At 37.3% G+C, this 25919-nt stretch overlaps 1 protein-coding gene across 4 annotated transcripts in view; it reads left to right on the top strand.

Moving 5' to 3' along the window:
- Positions 1-25919, top strand: part of HERC2 (HECT and RLD domain containing E3 ubiquitin protein ligase 2) — a 273851-nt gene that overhangs the window by 227262 nt on the left and 20670 nt on the right. For all 4 annotated transcript variants that reach the window (XM_077774615.1, XM_077774617.1, XM_077774614.1 and 1 more), the window contains 10 exons: positions 7926-8033; positions 8844-8975; positions 9410-9568; positions 9654-9772; positions 10347-10472; positions 11452-11607; positions 12006-12121; positions 12222-12420; positions 17108-17322; positions 25183-25360. In XM_077774615.1, the coding sequence (XP_077630741.1) occupies positions 7926-8033; positions 8844-8975; positions 9410-9568; positions 9654-9772; positions 10347-10472; positions 11452-11607; positions 12006-12121; positions 12222-12420; positions 17108-17322; positions 25183-25360 (1508 nt within the window). The remainder of the gene's footprint in view (positions 1-7925; positions 8034-8843; positions 8976-9409; positions 9569-9653; positions 9773-10346; positions 10473-11451; positions 11608-12005; positions 12122-12221; positions 12421-17107; positions 17323-25182; positions 25361-25919) is intronic.

The raw sequence follows: 25919 nt of genomic DNA, 5'->3' as shown, positions 1-25919 counted from the left end.
CGACATGAGGTGGTATCTCAGTGCGGTTTTAATATGTATTTCCCTGATGATGAGGAATGCTCAGCATCGTTTCATGTGTCTCTTGGCCATCTGGATGTCCTCTTTAGAGGAGTGTCTGTTCATGTCTTTGGCCCATTTCTTCACTGGATTATTTGTTTTTCAGGTGTAGAGTTTGGTGAGTTCCTTATAGATTTTTAAAAATGTTTTTTATTTATTTCTGAGAGAAAGAGAGAGAGAGAGTGTGAGCAGGGGAGGATCAGAGAGAGAGGGAGACACAGAATCCAAAACAGACTCCAGGCTCTGAGCTGGCTGTCAGCACAGAGCCCGATGCAGGCTCGAACCTACAACTGTGAGATGTTGACCTGAGCCAAAGCCGGACGTTTAACCAACTGAGCCACCCAGGCGCCCCTAGATTTTGGATACTAGCCCTTTATCTGATATGTTATTTGCGACTATCTTTTCCCATTCCATCTGTTGCCTATTAGTTTTATGGATTGTTTCCTTTGCCATGCAGAAGCTTTTTATCTAGATGAGGTCCCAGTAGTTCATTTTTGCTCTTGATTCCCTTGCTTTGGGGATGTATCAAGTAAGAATTGCTGCACTTAAGGTCAAGGAGGTTGTTTCCTGCTTTCTTCTCTAGGGTTTTGATGGTTTCCTGTCTCCCATTCAGGTCCTTTATCCGTCTTGGGTTTATTTTTATGTATGGTGTGAGAAAATGATCTAGTTTCATTCTTCTGCCTGTTGTTGTCCAGTTCTCCCAGCACCGTTCATTTTTACTTTTAAAATATATTACTAACTGAGCCATTTCTCTCCAATTCTAGGCCATTATGGGCCCAACCAAATGGTCACACCCAGTTTATTATATGAGCTCCATATATTAGTGGGCTGCCCATGTTTCTTACCTGCACACCTAACCTTATGTGTCTCCCAGAATCATCTCCCTCAGGACATCCAGAGATGCTCTCTTAAGACCATCCTGTGAACCACCCCTGTCAGAACATCCTGGCCCTTTGCTTTAAACCCACCAGCATACCCCTATAACCTTAAAATTAGAAGGTGAACTTCTAACCATGGCCTGTACAGCTTTGTATGAGCCCTGGTCACCCTCCTTGTCTCTCTCTCCTGGCTCCTCCACATCATTTTCTTTGCTAGTCCTGAAATATATTCCAGGTTCAGGATATTTGTCTCACTTGTATTTGCCATCTGCCTGAAATATTCTTCCCCTAGGCAAATATTCTTCCCCTAGTTATAGATATCTGACCATTTTCTTGTCCAGAGAATCCTTTCCTAACCACCATATGCAGAGACAGTCTTCCCCAATCTCATTTCACACACATCTTTCTTTATAGCAGTTTAATGGACATCATCTATACCTTACTCTAGAGCAGAGACTGACTAGAATCAATGTATACAAAGGGTGAGAGTGGAAATCCTTTTCCTTGTTCCAGTAGGATGAATATATTCAGTCTCTCAGCATTAAATTCATTAACTGTAGATTTTTCAAAAATGCCTTTATCAATTTGGGGAAGTTTCTTTTGTTTTTGTTTTTTTTTAATTATTTTTTTTAACGTTTTTTTTTTCGAGAGACAGAGTGCTAGCGGGGGAGGGGCAGAGAGAGAGAGAGGGAGACACAGAATCTGAAGCAGGCTCCAGGCTCAGAGCTATCAGCGCAGAGCCGGAAGCGGGCCTCAAACCCACAAGCTGTGAGATCATGACCTGAGTCCGAAGTCAGAAGCTTAACCAACTGAGCCACCCAAGGCGCCCTGGGGAAGTTTCTTTCTATTCCTGTTTGGGGCAGGGGTAGTAAGTACATTTTATGAATGAGTGTTGGGTTTTGTGAAATGCTTTTTGTGTGTTTTGTTATTTGCGCAATAATGCTTATTGCAGGAATCAGTTTTTGGATATTAACTCACTCTGTAATCTTAAACAAATCTTTATTGTTTACAGTGTATAATCTTTATTATATGTTGTAGGATTTGGTTTGCTGATATTTTGTTAAGAATTTTTGTGTCTATTTTTAAGAATAATACTGCCCTATAGCTTTGTTTTAGGTTTGTATTTTAAAATTTATTCTTTTATATAGCTTTTCTTTCTTATGGTAGCTTTGTCTGGTTTTGGTATCAAGATAATACTGGCCTTAATACATGTTCCCTCCTCTCTTTTCTCAGAAAGAGTTTGTATAAGATTGGCATTATTCTTTAAATAGTTGGTAGAATTCACCAGTGGAGCCATCTGGCCCTGGGCTTTTCTTTTTTGGAATATAAATCTTGTCAGATGTTCTGTTTATTTTTGAATGAGTTCGGATACCAGTGTCTTTTGGGGATTTGTTAATTTCATCTAACATGTATAAAGTGTTGGTATATGGTTGTTTATAGTATCCCTCAAAACCTTTTAAATTTCCATAGGGTTGATTGATTCTAATGAAATAACACACTCTTCTGTATCCTCTACTCTCCATATTCTACTACAATACTCCTTCATTTTTGGCATCAGGTGTATGGGTGTTTCCCACACATCAAGCAACTCTGTGACACCAGCTGGATATCCTATAATTAATCCTGACACCATCTACCTGGAGATAATGCCAGATCCCACAGGTTAAGGGCTCAGTTCCATAAACTCAGATGTAGATGTCAATCACAAATCCAGGTTATCACCTGTGCTTCTGACCAGTTTGTTGTCAATCAGAGATTTCCATAGCCCCCCCCTTGAGTTTGATTAATTTGCTAGAGCAGCACACAGAACTCAGAGAAACATGTACTTATGTTGAGCTTAAAAGTTAAACAGGTTAGGCACCTGGGTGGCTCAGTGGGTTAAGTGTCCCACTGTTGATTTCCACTCAGATTATGATCTCATAGTTTTGTGAGTTCAAGCCTCGCATAGGCTTTGCACTGACAGCAGAGCCTGCTTGAGATTCTCCCTCTTTTCTTGCCCTTTTCCTACTTGTATTCACTCTGTCTCTCTCAAAATAAATAAACTTAAAAAAACTAAAAAACAAAGTAAAATAGGCTTATTTTACTAGTAAATGGTTTTATTTGAGAATAGAAGAGAAATTGCAGTTTGAGACAAGCAAGTAATAGCAAAAGCTATAGGTAAGTTCATAGAACAAAGGAGAATTCTATTCTTGTATAGAGGAAAGAAGAGAGTCAGAAGGAGCTGTTATAAACAAAAAATTCCTTTAGTGTAAACTGTAAGTTCAAAGTGTAATTGCTTTTCACTGGTTGAGTTGTGATAGTCTCACTGGCTGGGCTTTTGTGATAGGGAGAGGGAACTTTCTTCTTCTTGCTGGGGTAGTAATATACAGGCTTCTTCCTGTTGGGGTCTGCAACTGATGAAGAATGGTAGGGCATGAGAGCTCCCCATTCTAGCCTGCTGACTTCATTTGAAATGAGGTGTCCTTTATTCAGCTTCACACATAGGTTTACCAGTTTATTATAAAGGATACTATAGAGGGTGCAAATGAACAACGAGATGAAGAGGTACATAGGAGGAAGTCAGAAAAAGACCTGATAGAGGGGCTTCTGTTGCTATGGAACTGAGGTATACCATCCTCCCAGCATGTGATGTCTTACCAAATCTTGCCGTTCACAAGTTTTTATGTACCTTAACCTACAATACCCCTTCCACCTAACTTCCCCTTCCCAGAGATCTCTTGATGATATTAAAAGAGCCAGCCCTCTAATCATCTGGTCTTTCTGGTGACCAGCCCCATCATGAGGCAATCTAGAGATCCCACCCTAAGTTACCTCATTAGCGTAAATTTAGGTAGACTCAAAAAGGCTCCTTATGAATAACAAAAGACACTTTTAACAGAAAATTTCTAGGGTTTTAGGAGCTTTGTGCCAAAGATGAGGAACAAGACCAAATATATATCTTATTATAATAGAATAGTGATATCCCTTCTTTTTTTCCTGGTTTTGATAATTTGTATCTTCTACTTTTCTGTCCCCCTAATCAGTCATGTTGTTAAAAGTTAATTTTGTTGATCTTTTGAAAGAACTAATTTCTGGTTTCATTGATTTGTGATTTTTTTCAGTTGTTTTTCTGATTTCTATTCTAATCTTTATAAATATTTTCTGCCTTCTGCTTTAGGTACAATATGTTTTTGCTTTTTGTTTTGTTTTTAGTTTTCTAAGGTAGAACCATAGATTATTGAGACTTCTTTTCTAATAGAGTTTGAAGTGACAGATTTCTTTCTAAACACTGCTTTAGCTATACCACATAAATTATGATAATGCTGTGTTCTCAATTTTTGTTCAGCCTAAAATATTTCCTAGTTTCTTTTTTGAGATCTCTTGTTTGAATCATGGATTATTTAGAAGTGTTTTTTAAGTACTGGGGATTTCCCAGATTTCCTTCTTTTGTTGATTTCTGATTCAATCCCACTGTAGTTATATAATTATGGTTGTAGTTATTCGGTCATACATTGAATGATTTCACACCTTTTAAATTTATTGAAACTTGTTTTATAGAATGTGATCCATCGTACAGGATGTTTCATGTCTGCTTAATAGGAATGTGCATTCTTCCTTTGTTGGTGGAGTGTTCTGTAATTTTCTGTAAGGTTAAGATGGTTGGCAATCCTGTTGAAATGTGTAGCCTTACTGATTTTCTGTTCACTCATTCTGTCAGTTGTTGAGAATTGGATATTGAAATCTCTAGGTGTAATTGTGGATTTGTCTACTTCTTTCATTTCTATCAGCTTTTCATTAATATATTTTGGATCTTTGTTGTTAGGTGTACATACCTTTGTAATTGTTATATATACCTGATGTTTGACTTTTTTTTTCAGTGTGAATGTGCCCCTCTTTGTCTATATTAACATTCCTAGCCTTAAGGTTTATTTTGTGTAATATTAGTATAGTGACTCCATTTCTCTTATGGTGATTGTTTACATGCTAAATTTTTTTCCATCTTTTTACTTCAAACTTTTTTTGTCTTTGAGTCAGGGTTTGTCTCTGGTTATACACCTTATAGTTGGATCTTGCTTTTTTTATCCAAGAATCTCTGCTTTTTGATTGAGATGCTTAGGCCATTCATATCTAATGTAATTATGGCTTTGATTAGATTTATATACAGCATTTTGCTGTGTTTTCTCTAATGCCTATGTCTCTTTTTGTTCTTCCTTTAGTGCTTTCTTTTGCTTTAAAATTTTTTTGTGTGTACCATTTTAATTTGTCTATTGATTTTCAACCACTTCTTTTTAGTGTTTGCTCTAGAGACTAAAATAAGCATTTGAGTATATTACCATCTACTTCCTGGTTAATATCTTAATTCTGGTAAAATATAGCAACTTTGTTCCAGTATAGTTCTATTTCTTTTTCCCTCCTTTTTGCTGTTATTGTCACATATATTATATTTATATATGTTTGAAATCTGTTCAACATACTTGTAACTATATGTGTTATACATGCATGTATATGGTATAATAATCATTGCATTATGCCAAGGATTAGCAAACTTTCATGTGTCACAAAATATTATTTTGATTTTTTTTCTAAGCATTTGAAAATACACATAGTTCACAGGCTATGCAAAAACAGAGGGTGAGACAAATACGGCCCATGGATTATAGTTTCCTAAGCTCTGCACTATGCAGTATTTTGTCTTTTAAAAATATTAAGAAAAGGAAAGGAAAAAAAATACATATGCTATCTCTTAACCCACATATTTCTTATTTCCAGTGCTTTTCATTGCTACCCATGGATTCAGGTTTCTATTTGATATCATTGTATTTCAGTTTGAAATACTGTAAATGCTTTTTCTAAAGCATATTTGCTAGCAGTTCTTTCACTATATGTTTATTCGGGAATGTTTAATTTTGCCTTCACTTTTTGAAGGATAGTTTTGCTAGATATAGAATTCTTGGTTGATAGAATTTTCCCCACTGGTTTCCTACCTCCATTGAAGTCAGCCATTAATGGTATTTTGTACCCTTACATGTTCTGTGCCTTTTTTTTTTTTTTTTTAAATCTCGCCAGCTTTCATAATATTTTCTTTTTGTCTTTGGTTTTCGATAGTTTCGGTATAATGTGTCTCAGTGTAGATCTCTTTGTTTTATCCTACTTGGGAGTTACTAATTTTGGGAACTGTAGATTAATATTTTTCATCAAATTAGAATGTTTGGGCTGTATTTTTAAACTATTCTTCTGCACCCTTTTTTTCTCTTCTGTTTTGTTGGGAGGAAATTCCCAGATGCATATGTTTGTATTCCTTGATGTTGCCTCCTAGGTGTTTGAGACGTTCTCATTTTTTCTCAGTCTTTTTTCCACTTATTTTTTAGGAGTAAGAGAGAAATTATACAGTTTTTAATTTACTTCTTTTTTCTGCCATTTTGCCCATCTAGTGAATATTTTCATTTTGGTCATTCTATTTTCCAACTCCAAAATTTCCTTTTAGTACTTTCTTCATGGTTTCTCCCTCTTTATCGAGATTCTATATTTGTTAGATCATTCTTATCATTTGTTATCTATCTTGTTTTCCTGTGTTATCATATTTTCTCTGGTTTCCTTGGATTTTTTTAAAGACATATTTTATTGCTAAAAATTGTGGTCTGGTAAATCCAGCATCTGGTGCATCAGAGTCTATTTTTATTGACTGATTTTATTCCTGAGTATGGCTCACCCTTTTCAGTGTTTTTGCTTGTCTCATTTTTTTTTTTTTTTTGAAAAGCAAATATTTTAGATAGCAGTATGTAATATCATCTGGATTCTGGATTCTGATTTTCTTTTTTAAGATTTGTAATGGTTGCTGAGGTTATTGTGATTGTATTGTATACTTGTTTTGTAACATGACTGTAATTCTCTCTGAAATCTGTTTTCCTCACAGCATGTGACCTCTGATGTCCTGGTTTCATTCTTCCATTCTAATTTTTGTTCTCTAGCCTGACTTTTAGGGTTTGTTCTGTATTTTCTTGGCTTATGCTCAGACTTGTTGATCACCCCTTCTATTGATGGATTTACACGTGGGTGGGAGAAGGGAAGGCATAGAATCGGGTGTTTTGGCAGTTTTCCTGTGTGCATGCATCCCAGTTTGTCCAAGCCTTTGTGATGCCCTCAGTGGCCCTTCTGTGCTCTCTGAATTTTAAAACCTCCCTGTTAAATTTCTGGATAGTTTTCAGATCTGACACTCATCTAACCAAACCATGTCCTCAGGCCAGTGGAGATGGAGGCTTTTTTGTTATTCTTTTATTGGCAATGCCCCTGGCATGTATTTTCTGCTCCCTGCTCTATACCAGTTAGCTTCCCCTGGAGGCAGAGTCCCATCTTGGTAGAACTGTCCTCCAGCTTGGATAGAAACATACCCAGGCAAGAACATCATAGGTGCTCACTGTCTCTACCCAAGTTTGGTAGTTTTTTCATGAATAAACACTTCTCAATTAGTTGTCTCCATTTAATTATATGGAGAGCCCTGGAATCATCATCTTTTATAATTTTGAATGGTTTTATAGCTGCTTTGAAGGAGGGGATTTGTTAACCTCTTCCCTCCACCGTAACCTAGGTCCTGTTCTTCATTAATTCTTTTGTAAGCTAACTTGTCCCACAGAAGACTCTAGATTTAATGCTAAATGTTTGATAAATATGGTTTCATGTGGCATTTTAAATGTGTGTGGAGTCAGAAGATAATAAAGCTTGGTCTGGCCACTGGGGCTGCAGCATGAAAATTTGCCCAGAAATGAGAGCACAAAATGAATTGGCCAAGCGGAAGTGTATTCTTGAGCTTTCCATCACAGGTCAAGTCTTCTGTGGGAGACAAGGCAGTCAGTCTTAGTTTCTTGTCTTTGAAGTTAGTTCTTCATATCTTTCTGCTTTTCATTAGCTGTTAAACATCATTTTAGACTCACTGTTTCTGTGTGTCTGTTGTGGCTTATGGCCTTGTCTGTGGTATGTCATTTGGGAATGATCACTTGTGCTCTTGACCTCCAGGGGCAGAGGGACTCAGGGTGGAGTTTGACCGGCAGTGTTCTACAGAGAGGCGCCACGACCCTCTCACAGTCATGGATGGTGTCAACAGGATTGTCTCCGTGCGGTCAGGTATGAAGAGATGTTGAACAGGACACTATCTGCACCTTCATAGAACAGAACTAGTAACTTACTAAACAGAATGTTACTGCTTCTTTCCTATGTGAGACTAAAGGAAGGGATAGCAAACTATTATGCTGCAAAATACAGTAGGTTTTATCTGCCTCTTCCCAGTACTTTCAAAAAGATAGTTATGCGAATGGTATCTGCTCCTCACCAGTGACAGATGGGATTACTGGGTGCCCGGAGTAATCCGGGCTTGTCAGGACACTGGCTGCCTTAGAGGCTCAGTTTCACCCAGATAGTTAGAGATGGTGCTGTAAGACATATGGGAGTACCAGGCCTATGCAAAGTAAAGATTGATGTATGAAAAAGCTTCCTAAAGGGACTTGGTTTATAATTGATTGCAGAAAGGGCTGGGCTGAGGTCTTAGCAAAATTGCATTCTCTGTGGGGAAAGCTGGGGCTCTTTCTTCTGTTTCCTAGGTAACTGCCATCACATAAGACCTTCCCCAGGAAACTCTCTATAGCCCTTGACCTGGGCATGTGTGCTGGCCTGCTCTGCAGTGTTGTAGCTATTTATCAGGGCAGTGCCTACCTGTCTTCAGTTTCTCTAATACTTGGTGTAGTATGTATAGAAAGGACAGTATGTATTAAATGTCATTCATGAGAAGCAGAGGACACTCAGATTTTGGAGAACTTGGGTTGGAGGAGCCAGCTGTTCTTCAGACACAGGGTGAATGATTTTGCTTTGTATTTTAACAACTTGTGTTGATCACATGATATAGTGGACCCAACCCTGGGGCATAATTTTCTCCACTAGGCCGAGAATGGTCTGACTGGTCCAGTGAGCTGCGCATCCCAGGGGATGAGTTGAAGTGGAAGTTCATCAGTGATGGGTCTGTGAATGGATGGGGCTGGCGCTTCACAGTCTATCCCATCATGCCAGCTGCAGGTAAGTAGGGGGCTTGCAATGTCTAAATCTTGATGAATCAAGCAAGGTGGAGACAAACTGTTTTCATTTAGTACATTATACTCTAGCTTCTCCTGTTGTGTTGGGAGTCAGCACTGCCCAAGGCCCCACCACAGAGGTGATCATAACTGCCAAAGAGCCATCTTAGCAGTCCAGTTGTTAGGATGTTAGCACTCCATCACTTAATGGGAAAGGAGTTATTGCTGAATGAACTTCTAAAGCTATTTGATTTTCAGATAAAATGTCTAATACAGCACATAGTTATGTGACATAGACAGTGGCAGTACCATGGGCACGCTCTAAGCATGGCATCTGAGTAGATGAGTCCCACTCATTGGTCAGATTTGTGCAGGTCTCCTTGTGGGGTAGCCCTCATCCTGTGCAACATGGGAACATTTACAGTGCTCATTTCACAGGCCCTAAAGACCTCCTTTCTGATCGCTGTGTCCTCTCCTGTCCATCCATGGACTTGGTGACATGTCTGTTAGACTTCCGGCTCAATCTCACCTCAAACAGAAGCATTGTTCCTCGCCTTGCGGCATCACTGGCAGCCTGTGCACAGCTGAGTGCCTTAGGTAAATAGCACCTTTATTATCATGTCTGTTGTACTTGATGGGGAAAATGGTCAAGCCTCTGATACTTTCTGTCTGCTCATTTAAGCTGCCAGTCACCGAATGTGGGCCCTTCAAAGACTGAGGAAGCTGCTTACAACTGAATTTGGGCAATCAATTAACATAAACAGGCTACTTGGAGATAATGATGGAGAAGCAAGAGCTTTGGTATGGATCATTACCTTATAGTTTCTAGATGTTTGGCTTTGGGAATAAAATGTTGCTTGAATAATTTAAATCACTGAAAAAAGTTTGGAAATTCTATGTAACAATAAGGCCTCTTTTGTCCCATCCAGACTCCTTTGTGCTGTTCCATATACTGACTGCAGGCTGGCCTGTGTTTTTTGGAAATAGATGTATCAATGGTTGTGAGCATAGGATTGTGTCTGTTAGACTTTGCAACAAGTCTGGCTCACCACATCCCCTTTATTTTGCGGGATGAGGTAGTTTCTGTTAAAAGGATGCTTGATCTTAAGGATCTTGGGAGATGAGACTTTGTAGGCCATAAAGGGCCTGGTTCCCTGCGTGTGACTGTATTGAAATCTAGACCAAGCATTCTGAGGTAAATTGTCAAGCTCTTTTAAATTTTAGTGTTCACCAAACCTATTTGAAAATACCAATACACGTTATTTTAGGGAAAATAGTATCAATATAACAAACTTTTGACTCCTAGAAACAAAATGGTTACCTTCCCTACATTTTGGATTGCTTTGCTAGGATACAATTTTGTTGTTTTCTTCAGAGTTTTACAGGTAGTGCTCTTGCTGCTTTGGTAAAAGGCCTTCCAGAAGCTTTGCAAAGGCAATTTGAATATGAAGATCCTATTGTAAGAGGTGGCAAACAGCTGCTCCACAGCCCATTCTTTAAGGTAAATGTTTGACTTATTTTGGGGTTTTTTTTTTAATGTTTTTTTAATTAATTAATTAATTTCCCCCCTTTAAAACAGTTTATTGTCAAGTTGGTTTCCATATACACCCAGTGCTCATCCCCACAAGTGCCCTTCTCCATGCCCATCACCCCCCTTCCCCTCCCCCCCCACCCATCAGTCCTCAGTTCTCAGTATTCAAAAGTCTCTCATGGTTTGCCTCCCTCCCTCTCCCCCCCCCCATTTCTCCCCTTCTTCTCCCTCACGGTCCTCCATTAAGTTCCTCCTAATCCTGCCTGACTTATTTTGCTTAGCATGACACCCTCAAGTTCCATCCATGTAGCTACACATGGCCAGATTTCATTCTTTCTCATTGCCATGTAGTATTCCATGGTATAGATAAACCACATCTTCTTGATCCATTCGTTCGTTGATGGACACTTGGCGTCTTTCCATGTTTTGGCTATTGTTGAGAGTGCTGTTCAGAGCAGCACTCTCAACAATAGCCAAAACAATGTTTGACTTGTTTTAAAGGATGAGAGAGCTGGTTGGCTAGGAGAGCCACAGAGAGTAGTCATGTGTAGTGCACTGCATTTCAAGCCTACCTGAGGACACGGGTAGGTATTGCTGAAGTTGAATATGAAGAATTTCCCAGAAATGACTATGTCCCAAGCTCTTAATACATTAGCCAGTATTAGTGTACTTTGAGATGCTTGACTTAGGCAGTAAGTACTGTGGCAATTGTCAGATCCGAGATCCTGTGTGTCAGGGGCATCACTAGGGGCTGGGTGGGAATAATACACAACACTATAATGGTAAAACACTTGCAGACACATGGCAGTCAGCCTGGAATAAGGAGCTCCTGAATGAGAACTCACAGAAACCCTGTAAGGGTATCTGTCTTTAGCATGCAGTGTTGGTGAAATGGAATGTTAGCTGCATTTCTGAGCTTCTTTGTGTTTTTTATTTTTGGTTGCTGCAGGTACTGGTAGCTCTTGCTTGTGACCTGGAACTAGACACTCTGCCTTGCTGTGCTGAGACACATAAGTGGGCTTGGTTCCGAAGGTACTGCATGGCCTCCCGAGTTGCTGTGGCCCTGGACAAAAGAACACCATTGCCACGTCTTTTTCTTGATGAGGTATTACATGTTATTTTGGAATGTAAAAACATATCCCTTATTAAGTTGTGGTGTAAAAAGATGCCAACATTATGAGACACAGCAAAATTTTTCTTACAAAGGGATACCATAAAGAAAAAAAATCACACAGGTGAAAATGAATAAATGGATACTGTAAATTTCAGTTGAAGTTTATTTTTAGTAAATTGAAGATATAATAGTACTGCCTAGACATTCAGTATCTTAGACTTGATTATAATCATATTGATTTTGCTTATTAACTATAAAATCACACTGTCGATGTTGGCATTCCCTCAAATTCTGCAATTGGGATTACTCCTGTGTTGTCACCTTAATATTATTTGTTTTATTTTTGAGAGATGAGTGTTTATTGATAATCTCATAATAATGTTGTCTAGGTGGCTAAGAAAATTCGTGAGTTAATGGCAGACAGCGAACACATGGATGTTCTCCATGAGAGCCACGACATTTTTAAAAGAGAGCAAGATGAACAACTTGTGCAGTGGATGAACAGGTTATTATTATCAGAACCAAGAATAATGCTGTACACTGGAGAAAGGTGTTGCATGTGCAATTCTTTCCCGTATTAATTGTTCACCTAATGTTTATTGTAGGCGTCCAGATGACTGGACTCTTTCTGCTGGTGGCAGTGGCACAATTTATGGATGGGGGCATAATCATAGGGGACAGCTTGGGGGCATCGAAGGTGCAAAAGTTAAAGTTCCCACTCCATGTGAAGCCCTTGCAACTCTCAGACCCGTGCAGTTAATTGGAGGAGAACAGACTCTCTTTGCAGTGACAGCTGATGGAAAGGTAAGGGTGCCATTTCTGTGTCATATTCATGTTAAAACTAAGAGTCAGCTATGGCTACAATGCATTGTTGGGTCTGCAGTATGTGTGAGGATTCTGTATTAAAACATTATCTCAAGGTCAATAGTACTTACAGTGTGCTGGAAGCAGTTACCATTCTAAAATATTTCTTTGTGATCTTTAATGTGTTCTGTAATTTTATAGTGTTTTATTTTGAAATACAGCATATATAGAAAACTGTACTGTTTGCATATCAATAATATATTACAGTATTCCTTTTTTGTTTGCTAGTATAATGCTTTTAAAAAATTAATTGCATCTAGTATGATGAAATGGTTGATATTTATATATTGTCTTTATGTTTGGTGACCTTATTCAACTCTATCTTTCCTTTGTATAATTCAGGATTTCTTGTATCTTCTTTATAAAGAGTCATAATATGTAAATCAGTTTTGTTCCTTTCCAGTTCACCACTCTTATTTTTTTCTTATTGTGTGGAAGAAAGGAAGCTCATTGTGTTGGGTAGTTGTGGTGTAATATTGAACAGGGGTGGTGGTCGTGGGCTTGTTCTTGTCTTAATCCAGGTTGCAAAGTAAACACCGTGATTGAACATTTCACAAACTTACTGTGAGGTTTTGGTAGATGCTCTTAATGAGATTAAGAAAATTTCCTTCTTTTTCTACATTAAAAAATACAATTCCTATAGATGTTTTCTCCTTTAGTGGATTTATATCGTGAATTGGATTGATTGGTTTTCTTATAGTAAACCCTCTTGCATTCTGTGGAGAAACCCAACTTGGTCAGGATGTTTTAATTTTTTTGGTTTGTGTTTGTGAATATTTTGTTTGGGATTTTGGGGAGTTCCAAGATCTTAAAGTGCGATTATTATAATGTTCCTGTCTTATACACTCCATGTCTGATTTTGGTACTCTATCATGTATCTGTTTAACTTACAACAGTTAACTTAAGAACTACCCTATGACTCAGCAATAGCACTAATAGGAATTTACCCCCGGGATGCAGGCATGCTGATGCATAGGGACATACGTACCCCAATGTTTATAGCAGCACTTTCAACAATAGCCAAATCATGGAGAGAGCCTAAATGTCCATCAACTGACGAGTGATTAAAGAAGATGTGGTTTATATATACAATGAATACTACTTGGCAGTGAGAAACAATGAAATCATGCCATTTCCAGCAACATGGATGGAACTGGAGGGTGTTATGCTAAGTGAAATAAGTCAGTCAGAGAAAGACAGATACCATATGTTTTCACTCATATGTGGATCTTGAGAACCTTAACAGAAGACCATGGGGGAAGGGAAGGGGGAAAATTTTACAAGCAGAGAGGGAGGGAGGCAAAGCAAAGAGATTCTTAAACACAGAGAACAAACTAAGAGTTGATTGGGGGTGGGGGAGAGGGCAAAATGGGTGATGGGCATTAAGGAGGGCACTTGTTGGGATTAGCACTGGGTGTTGTATGGAAGCCAATTTGACAATAAATTATACTAAATAAAAAAATAAATAAAAGTGCACATTTATTATCTTGCAGTTTCTGTAGGTCAAGACTCTGAAGGTGGCTTAGCTTGGTCCTCCCACCCAGGATCTCTCTCCAGGCTGCAGTTGCCTCAGGGCTGTACTGAGCATTCAGTTCCTCATGATCTGTTGGTTGAGGCTGCCCTCAGTTCTTTGCCACCTCACTCTGTGGCAGCTGGCTTTGTCAGAGCAAGCAAGGGGGGTGTGGCAAGACACAAGTCACAATCTTGGGTGACCTAATCCAAAAGTGACAGTCCACCCTTGTTGTCATATTTTGTCCATTGGAATTGAGTCACTAGGTCTAGCCCATGTTCAAGGAGAAGGGATTATACAGGGTGCGAATTAGGGATCCTTGGGAACCACATCAGAGGCTGCCTGCTAAGTGCCTCAAGATTGTGCTAGTCTCATCAAAAAGGGTTGAAGTGTATCCTTCTGTTACTATTCTCTGGAAAATTCTGTGTCTTTCAGTTGTTTCCTGGTTATTATAACATGCATATGTAAAATCTGAAGTGAAATACTGTTTATACTATTTCTGTCCTCTTCCCAAGGAATACAAATAGCTGATACTTTGTTATCCTATGTTCTGGCACAAACCCATTAGGGAATGATAGGCATTATTATTTTTGTTGTTCTTTTTTTGTTGTTGTTATTTTTCCAGATTTACCCAAATGTTGCACACATCTTTGCTCACATTATTTATGTCTCAGAACTTACGTCTTTAATCAGTTTTCTTCTACTTCATTTTTCTTCTACTTTTAGATTTTCATTTTTCTTTAGTGAGTCTTTTGTTGGTTAATCCTTGGATTGTTTTTGTTTATTTGAATATGTCTTTATTTTATCCTTTTTCTAAAGTAAGGGTTGGAAACATTTTCTGTAAAGGTCATGATACTATTTTTGGCTATGTGGTCATGTGGACTCTGTGCAACTATGAAAGCAAGCCTATGAATGATATGTAAATGAATGTGTATGGATGTGTCCAATAAAGCTTTATTTACAAAAGTACGTGGTGGGCCTGATTTGGCACATGAACCATAATTTGCCAACCCCTTGTTCTAAAGTATAAAATTTCAGTTGACTGTTATTTTCAGTCAGCCTGTTAAAAATTTTATTCTTCTGGATTTTGGACTTCATTGTTAGTAATGAGATGTCAGCAGTCAGACTAGTTTTTACCCAAATGGAGGTAATAAATCTTTTCTCTATGGCTGCTTTTAAGATATTTCTTTAGTGGTCTACATTTTGCTATGACATATTTTTATTTTTCCTGTCCTTTTTGTTTTACTTTGTTTTTGCCAGGTGGTAAGGGATGGGAGAGGGGGGTTTCTGGCTCTTAAGAAGTGGTCTTTCAACAACTCTGGTAAATTCCTAGACTTTTTTTGTCCCAAATACTGCTTCTACCATATTCTCTGTGTGATGTCCACCTGAAAATGTGTTTTGATTGATGTTTGAGTGCTTTATATCTCTAACGCCTTCTTTCATGTTTCTTCTTCTCTTTGTGTTTCTATGCTATATGCTAGAGAATGTCTTCAGATTCATCTTCTAGTCTCTTGTCACCTGTTTATAATCTGCTATTAAATATATCTAGGTGTCTAATTTCCATTATTTTTTTAATCCCAGGAAGTTCTGCATTGGGTAATTTTGTAAATTCTTATTCCTTAAGGATATTTTCAAGCTTTTATTTCTCTTTTTTTTTTAAATTTTTTATGTCCTTATTTTATTTTGAGAGACAGAGAGCGAGTGGGGGAGGGGCAGAGAGAGGAGACACAAAATCTGAAGCAGGCTCCAGGCCATGAGCTGTCAGCACAGAACCTGACACGGGGCTCGAACCCACGGACTGTGAGATTATGACCTGAGCCGAAGTGGATGCTTAACCGACTGAGCCACCCAGGCGCCCCTCAAGCTTTTATTTCTTTAAAGATAATATTGGACTGTTGTTCTGCTGACTCTCACTCATGGCATCTTTTTTCAACTATGAGCTGACCATTTTCCTTAGAAAATTTTATGTAGAAATTCTTAGAGGCTTTGTTGGAAATAACTCCTCGAAAGAGAATATAATCAACCCTGGGGTATTACAAATCTAAGTCTTTGTAAATTAAATTCTCAAAGGAATTTAGATCATACACCACATAAATTTAGACTGAAAACCAACCTAATGACCAGCTTTCGTGGTTGTGAATTCTCAAGAGAGATTTTTCTCCATCTAATTTAGTGATAAGATTGAGAAAGGCAATTTGCTTTGTTTTTTCTTTTTAGTTCTCACAGTTGGCCCACTGGAAGGTCACCTTTCTAAAAGGAGTCTCTTTTTAGGCTTGGTACTTTACTGTCGACACCCTGTGTGCTGAAGATTCTCAAAACCTTCCCAGGGGACCCTTGCTTTAGGGCTCATTTATCCACCTGAGTTCTTGGTTTCACTTTCTGTTTTAATCCTTAAAGTTTTCCTTACTATAGTGTCAGTGCAGCAATGCATTTGAAACAGTATGAAACAACATTTAAATTTTTATAGGAAGGATATTTGACATCCATTTGGAAAAGGCAGTCTGATTATTTTTAAGTAATGATAAACCTTGTGTCCTGAAATAATTACTCAGAATGAAAGAAAAATAGTGTATTCTACTATGTGATTTACATGCAGCCTTGCTGAAATATTACATCTATTTATAGTTTTTCTATGAGTGTTTTATAGGTGTTATTATCAGAGATTTGCTTCCAGGGAAAAGATCTTCCTTTCAAAATATATTTTGTGAACTTTGAATTTTTAATAGTCATAACTTTTTATTTTTAGTGTTCAATAAAGCATGAAAAAGTCTTAAACAATCCTGTGACTTTTTTCTTTTTGAGAAAGAGAGAGAGCACATATGTGTGAGCCAGGGAGGGTCACAGGGAAAAGGGAGAGAGAAAATCTTAAGCAGCCTCCATACTCAGCACAGAGTCCAGTGCAGAGCTCAATCCCACAACCCTAGGATCATGACCTGGGCTGATAGAGTTAGACACTCAAATGACTAAACCACCCAGATACCCCCATTCATGTGATTTTTAACTTTAAAATTCATTTCTCTCTGGTAAAAATATTAGAGCAGTGATTGAGTTTGTTAATTTCTAAAATATAGGGGATATTTAGATAAAAATCTGATTTTTATATTCTTCTCATCTTAGCTGTATGCCACCGGATATGGTGCAGGCGGCAGACTAGGAATTGGAGGGACAGAGTCGGTATCTACCCCAACATTACTTGAATCTATTCAGCACGTGTTTATTAAGAAGGTAGCTGTGAACTCAGGAGGAAAACACTGTCTTGCCCTCTCTTCAGAAGGAGAAGTTTACTCTTGGGGTGAAGCAGAAGATGGGAAGTTGGGTCATGGCAACAGAAGGTATTGTGTGAAAACATCATTTTTGATAATTGTTTTATTTCTTGTATAACATATTGGCACCTTGTTTTTTAGGCAACGTTTATAATAATCTACTCAAATTAAATGTTAATGACTCATTTGGCAGAAATAAGTTCATGTTCCAATATGTGGGCTTGCCTCCATTACCCTTCTTTTTGAGTGGAAAATCAATTCTGAATTTTTGATTTATAAGTACTAAGTACATTGAGCTTCTCTTAGTCCTTCTCCCCAACTTTTCTTCCTCCAATCCCAAGTAATTCACTGAATCAAGAGTTGGCATTTTGGTAACATGTGTGATACTAAAGCTTTAAATACAGAGGAAATGGAGGCAGTGAGGGTAAGGGGACACACTAATGACAATATTTTTCAAACAAAGCAACCAAAGTTTCTAGTTTTTAAAAATTAATGAGAACTACCTGCCCAGTTGGAGTAACAAAGACCTTCATCTCTGAAATAACTTAAAAGTACCAGACTAAATATATGAAACAGCTGCCCTACAGACAATGGATAACAGGCAATAAAGTTATATACAGTGATCTACAGAGGTGAATACTGACAGTCACGTGTGTGTGAGAAGAATAACTCAGAAGTCAAGGAACAAATCACCCAAAAGGACTAGAAGGAATGGTCCACAGGGCTCACAGAGAACAGACAATACAACTTGCTTCCAAAACTTCCTAATTCCCAGAACATTGGTTAGAGGATTAAGAATGATGCTGCACAAAAGTGGATAAAAAAATTAAACATAAGCTGTTGCTCTGATCCCACCAACAAAGCTTAAAAGCAAAACCTAAAAGGATTAAACTGGTTCTTTGTTTACAAGGAACCATAAGCTCAAGAATACCTTTATGAATACAAACATATCAAGCAATCAACAAGATAAACTTCACAGTGTTCAAAATCCAATCAGAAATTTCCAGGCATGTGTCTCTTCAATAAATTGTGTTGAAAAATTGGACATTCAAATGCAAAAGAATGAAATTAGATCCCTGACTTATACCACTTACAAAAATTAACTCAAAATGGGTTAAAAACTTAAATGTTAAGTTCTGAAAGAGTCCTCTAAGAAAACATAGGGAGAAAGCTCCCTGACCTTCATCTTTGCAGTGTTGTTTTGGTATGACACTAAAGTACTGAAAGCAAAAATAAACAAGTGGGACTCCATTAAACTAAAAAGCTTCTGTACAGCAAGTGAAACAATCAAAAAAAAAAGGCAGCCTATAGAATAACAGAAAATATTGCAAACCATATAACTGGTAAGGGATTAATATCGAAAATGTGTAAGGAACTCCTATAACTCAATAGCCAAAAATAAAATAACAACCCCTTTAATAAATGGGCAAAGGACCTGAATAGACTCTTTTCCAGAGAAGACATACAGATGATCCATAGGTACATGATAAGGTGCTCACCATCACTGATTTTCAGGAAAATGCAAGTCAAAGTCACAAGATATTACCTTACACCTGTTAGAATGGCTGTTATTAAAAAGACAAGACATAATGCTGCTGAGGATGTGGAGAAAAGGGTAACTTTGTACACTGTTGATGGGAATGCAGCCACTATAGGAAAACATAGAAAAAAGTAAAAAATAGAATTACTAAGAGATCCAGCAATCCCTCTTCTGGGTGCGTATTGATGAAAATGAAATTATTTTCTTGAAAGGGTCTATACTCCTATGTTCAGTGTGGCATTGTTCACAGTAGCCAAGACATGGAAACAACTTAAGTGTTCATCAGCAGGTGAATGGATAAAGAAGATAGGGGGTGGGGGTGGGGGTGGTGGTATGTGTGTATGTGTTTGGGTGTTAGAATATTATTCAGCCATAGAAAAAGAAACGTTGGCATTTGAGACAATTTGGATGAACCCGGAGGCCATTATACTAAGTGAAATGAGTCAGAGAAAGATAAAACACTATGATTTCACTTATGTTTGAAATCTATAAAAGCTGAACTTCTAGAATTAGAGTAGACTGGTGGTTTCCAGAGGCTGGGGAATTGAGGGTTCAGAGATGTCAACAAAAAGTACTAACTAACTTATCACTAACTTCAGTGATAAGATGAATAATTTCTGAGAACATAACGTATAGCATGGTGACTATAGTTAATACTTTATTGTATCTTTGAAAGTTGCTAAGAGAGAGTAGATCTTAAATGTTTTCACCACACAAAAAATTATTATGGGGGTTGATAGCTGTGTTAACCTTATTGTGGTAATCATTTTGCAATATATATATATCAAATCATCATATTGTACACCTTAAATTTATGTAATTTGTAGTCAGCTATATCTCAAAGCTGTAAAAAATTTATCAGGCATACAAAAGAAGAGGAAAATATAGCCCATATAAAATAGAAAAAATAGTCAATTAAAACTGACCCAGAAAAGAGTAGTAGAATTACTAGGTAAAAATATTAAAACAGCATTTTAACCACATTCCTATATATTTAAGAAACTTAAGGGAAAACTTAAGCATGTTAGAGATTGAAATATATTTAAATCCCCTAATCAGAGTACTAATGATGAGAAATATGTCTGGGATGGGAAATACAGTGCATTTGTTTAATACAGATTAAACATGGCAGAAAAAAAGACCAATGAACTTGATAACATAACAATAGAAACTGAAACAAATGAAACACACAAACATCTAAAATAAGCATCACATCAGTGAGTTGTGGACAACAGCCTCAAGTGGCCTCTTATATAAGTAATTTAAAGTCACCAAAGGAGAGGAAGATAAGGAATTTTGAGAAATGATGGCTGAAAAATGTCCAAATTTGATGAAAACTATAAACTCACAGATTCAAGAACATCAAAGAACTTAAAGCAAAAGGAACATGAAACAAACTTACCAAAGCATATTATAATCAAATTGCTCAAGAACGTTGATAATGAGAAAAATCATAAAAACAGAGGGAAAAATGTATGTTACATACAGAAAAAATAAAGATAAAGAGTGACAGCAAATTTCTTATAGAAAACAAAACAAACTAGAAGACAGTGGAGGTACTGAAAGTAAAAACAACTGTCAACTGAGAATTTTTTTACCTGTGAAAATACTTTTCCAAGAATGAAGTTGAGGGGCCCCTGGGTGGTTCAGTTGGTTGAGTATCCGACTTTGGCTCAGGTCATGATCTCATGGCTTGTGGGTTCTAGCCCCATGTCAGGCTCTTGCTGACAGCTGAGCCTGGAGCCTGCTTTGGATCTGTGTCTCTCTCTCTGCCCCCTTCTTCTCTCTCTCCCTCCCCCCCCAAAAAAAATAAGTCAACATTAAAAAAAAATAAAAATGATTAAGTTGAAGTAGACTTATTCAGACATAAAAGCTGAAAGAATGAAATACCTGCAGACTTGCAAAACAAAAATATTAAAGGAATTACTGCAAACAGAAGGAAAATTCTACCAGATGGTATCAAGCTTCTGTACAATGAATGAGGAAATTGCTGCATGAGATTGCTGCATGAGTTAATATTATGACTTTTTTCCCTTATTATATAAATGTCTTCAAGAGATAATTGAATATTTCCAGGATATAATAAAAATGAATTGAGCTGTTTAAAACATACATAGAAGTAAAATATATAGCAATAATATAGGGTTAGCACAGCAGTATATAGAGGCTTGGGAAGTAGGAAATGAATGTATGCTGTTATGTTCTTATACATAATATAGTGTATGATTTCATACTAAAGTAGTGTAGAGAGATATTCTACATACCCTAAAGCACTCATTAATATAACACACCAAAATGTTTTATGTGATAAACCCCAATGAAGGAGTTAAAGTGAAATCATAAAACATGCCCTAAAGAAGAAAAAATAAATAGATGGGACTAATAGGGAACAAATAGCAAAATATAGATATAAACTGAAATATGTTAACAATCACATCAAGTGTAAATGGTTTAAACACTTAAGTCAGAGGTTGTCAGAATAAATATAAAAACAAGATCAGACTTGATGCTTGAAGGGGACTTACTTTATTTTAAAGTTTATTTATTTAGAGAGCGCTTGTGCTTTATTCTAAGCAGAATAAAGGAAATAGGATCAGAGTGAGAATCCATGAAATAGAGATGATTCAATGAAAACAAAAGTTAACTTTTTGAGAAAGTCAATACAATTGATAAAACTTCCCTGTAGATTGATCAAGAAGAAAAAGAATATACAAATTATGGTGATATCAGAAATGAGGGAGTTTCATCAATGCAGAATATTTTGTTATTGAAAAATGAAGTATAATGCACATCTTTATGCCAGCAAATGCAGCTTTTTATTTATTTATTTTTTTACTGTTTTATTTATTTCTGAGAGAGAGAGAGAGACAGCATGAGCAGGGGAAGGTCAGAGAGAGAGGGAGATACAAAATCTGAAGCAGGCTCCAGGCTCTGAGCTAGCCGACAGCACAGAGCCCGACGCGAGGCTCGAACCCATGAACCATGAGATCATGACCTGAGCCGAAGTCAGATGCTTAACTGACTGAGCCACCCAGGGGCCTGCAAATGCAACTTTTTAGATGAAATAGACACATTCTTCAAAAGAAAACACTCTTTAAAGCTCACTCAAGAAGAAGTAAGTGACTCAGATAAACTTGTATCTATTTAAGAAATTGAACCTTCCACAAATAAATCACCAGAAACAGATGATGTTATTTCTACCACATGTGTAAGTAACAGATAATACCCCAATTCTTAAACTATTTTAGAAAATAGAGGAGGAATTCTCACCAATTTTCTTTTGCATATAGCTGTTAGTCCTCTATTAAAACCAGACTCAGACATTAATAGGAAAATACAGACCAATATCCTTCATGAAAATATATGTAAAAATTCTTAACATTTTAAAAAGTCAAATCCGGGGTGCCTGGGTGGTTCAGTCGGTTAAGTATCCGACTTTGGCTCAGGTCAGATCTCACAGGTCATGGATTCGAGCCCTGCATCAGGCTGACAGCTTGGAGCCTGGAGCCTGTTTCAGATTCTGTGTCTCCCTCTCTCTCTGCCCCTCCCCCACTCATGCTCTGTCTCTCTCTGTCTCAAAAATAAATAATGTATTAAACAAATAATCAAATCCAACAATATATAAAAGGATAATACAACATGATCATGTGAATTTTATGTCAGTTGAATCAAGTAAAAAAAAAAAAACACGAAGAGGTGAAGGGGGAGAAAAAGCATTTGGCAAACTTCAACATCTGTTTCTGATAAACAACTTTCACCAGTCTAGGAATAAAAGAGAACTTCTGTAACTTGATAAAGGGCATCTCTGTTAAACGTAGAGCAAATAGTGACTTAATATGACATACTGAACTTCCCCTAACTTTAGGAACCAAGACCAAGAACATCTGCTATCAAGATTCAGCATTGTACTTCAAGATTGTCAAGTGCAGTTCAGCAGTATAAAGATATAAAAGGCATTCAAATGGGAAAGAGATTTAAAGCTGCTCTTTACACATAGTATAATTGTTTATATAGAAAATCTATGGAACCTACGAAAAAGTTACTAGAATCAATAAGTGAGGTTAGCAGTGTTACAGGATAGATCAAGCAATAAAAGGCAATTGTTTGTCTTTATACATATGCAGTGTAATCAGAAGTTGAAATTTAAAAATACCATTTATATTACTCTCCCCCCACAATTGAAGTAGTAAGGGATAAATTTGACCAAAAAACCCATGGATGACTTACAGAGAGAAAACTATAAAATATTGCTGGGAGAGATTTTAGAAGACCTAAAATCCATTAACAAGTATACTGTGTTCATGGATTAGAAGACTCATTTTTTAATTTTCCTCAAGTTAACCTCTATAGATTCAACCCCTTACCAAACAAAATTTCTGTAGAAATTGACAAGATGATTGTAAAATTCACACAGAAATACAGAGTACCTAAAATAATCAAAGCAGCTTTGAAAATCAGGAGCAAAGTTGGAAGACTGACACTACCTTACTTCAAACCTCATTTTAAAGCTACAGTAATCAAAAGAGTAGTATTATTGTAAAGAGAAATTTATCAGTGGAACAGAAGAGAGTCTTAAAATGTACCACAAATAATGAATAATGAGTGTAGAAAAAATGAAATTTAATTTCTCCCTTATAATTTCCATTGCACAGTTTACAAAAGTGCAGACAGTTTATTGGCGAACAGAGCTTTTTCAACAAGTGGTTTTGAGCAATTGGATAACCATATACCAAGCAGTGAACTTCTTAACTTGCACTGTATCCAGAATTAACTCAAAATGAATCATAGTCATAAATATGAAACCTAAATCCAAAAACTTACAGAAGAAAACATGAGAGAAAACCTTTGTGACTTTAGGTCAGAGTTTTAGAGAGAACTCCAAAAGCATGATCCAGTAAAGAAAAATAGGATAAACTGAGATGGCCAACAGACACATGAAACGATGCTCAGCATCCCTTCTCATCAGGGAAATACACATCAAAACCACACTGAGATACCACCTCATGCCAGTCAGAGTGTCTAAAAGGAGCAAATCAGAGAACTTANGACTCTTGAATGCTGAGAACAAACTAAGGACTGATGGGTGTGGGGGGGCGGGGGGAGATATACATGGAGGAGGGCACTTGTGGGGATGAGCACTGGGTGTTATATGGAAAGCAACTTGACAATAAACTATTTGTTAAAAAAAAAAGAAAAATAGGATAAACTGGACTTCATAAAAATGTGAACTTCAGGTGTTTGAAAGATAGATTGAAAAGACATGCTACAGACTGGGAAAGCATTATTTGCATTGATACACCTGGCTTAAGTCCTACTTTCAAAATTATCATAAGGAACTTTTAAAACTTAGTAATAAGAAAACAACTTGTTGTCAATGCTTGGCACATTGTAGGCTAGTTGACATTCATATGGTAAAACTCTTTAAATGAAATGTTGATTTATAGCAAGGGTGGGCAACTTAGGTCAGTCACATATAGTCTTTGTAATATATGCTTCTTTGAATTTTTTTTAACGACCCTTTAAAAATTTAAAATTCATTCTAGGTTCATTGGCTTTTCAAAAACAATCATGGGCCAGACTTGACCCACATTTGAGCACTAGTCTCCTGGCCTCTGATTTAGCAAGTCTCCTGATCTGTGGCCTCAGGGCAACTGGTGTAAAGGAAAACATTTAGGAAATTATGAACTTTTGAGTTCAGGTCTGAATGATTCTTCTTAATTAACAAAATTGATTTGACAATAGCCAAAGTATGGAAAGAGCCCAAAAATGTCCATTGACAGATGAATGGATAAAGAAGATGTGTGTGTGTGTGTGTGTGTGTGTGTGTGTGTGTATGTGTGTGCGCGCGCGCGTGTGTGTGTGTGTGTGTGTGTGTGTGTGTGTGTTGGCAATCAAAAAGAATGAAATCTTGCCATTTGCAACAATATGGGTGGAACTAAAATGTATTATGCCAAACGAAATCAGAGAAAGACAAATATATGATTTCACTCATGTGGAATTTAAGATCTAAAACAGATGAACATGAGGGAGGGAAACAAAAATAGTATAAAAATATTTAAGAAACTCTTAAATACAGAGAACAAACTGAGGGTTGCTGGAGGGGTTGTGGGAGTGGGGGGATGGGCTAAATGGGTAAGAGGCATTAAGGAGGACACTTACTGGGATGAGCACTGGATGTTATACATAGGGGATGAGTCACTTGAATCTATTTCTGAAATCATTATTGCACTATATGCTAACTAATAAATAATTTAGAAAATAAACATAAAAAACAATTGATTTGATAGGTGTACATTAAGTGTACAACAAACCAAAAGCCTAGTATTTAATATTTTTAAAATATTTAAGAATAAAACTATTTCAGTTATATTTGATGACCTCTTTTGCAGTCCATGTGACCGCCCCCGCGTCATTGAGTCTCTGAGAGGAATTGAAGTAGTTGATGTTGCTGCCGGTGGAGCCCACAGTGCCTGCGTCACTGCAGCAGGGGACCTCTACACATGGGGCAAAGGCCGGTATGGCCGCCTGGGGCACAGCGACAGTGAGGACCAGTTAAAGCCAAAGCTGGTGAGAAGGCACTTTGAGAAGGTGGCTCAGAGGCCTGGGGTGCCTCCTCCCACCTTCACTGTTGAAGGTGGTAGGGAGGCTGCTTATCATTGTCATTATGCCATTTTTATTTTTAAAAGTCAAAAGTATTTCCTGTTCTAGTTTTCTTTTTAGTTTTAGAGTTGATGGTTTTAGTCTCATTATTTACAAATAGGTTTATATTCCATGTGTCATTTAAACAGGATAGTATTTGAAATCTCTTTATATTTATATTTTATTATATTTTACACATATAAATATGTATAAATAAATATTACCTGACATTTAGCTAAATGCTTTGGCTTCTAGAAGGCCCACTGTATTTTGGGTGAGGCAATGAATAAGACTTCCTGGTGTGGTAGGACTGGCTCATTGGGGACACTGATAACCTACCTCCTATAGTTTAGATTGACTTGGTTCAAAGAGATGAAGGTGTTTTAGTCTTATCTTACATGGTTATTAAAATCACACATTCTTTGTAAAAGCTTAAAAGAGTAACGCTCTCCCCCCCGAACCCTCCCCCGCCCCCCAACACAAGAGC

The sequence above is a fragment of the Crocuta crocuta genome, unplaced genomic scaffold (genome assembly GCF_008692635.1).
Source record: "Crocuta crocuta isolate KB4526 unplaced genomic scaffold, BGI_CrCroc_1.0 scaffold469, whole genome shotgun sequence".
In the NCBI taxonomy this organism is placed as follows: Eukaryota; Metazoa; Chordata; class Mammalia; order Carnivora; family Hyaenidae; genus Crocuta; species Crocuta crocuta.
This window is presented reverse-complemented; position numbering and strand designations above follow the sequence as displayed.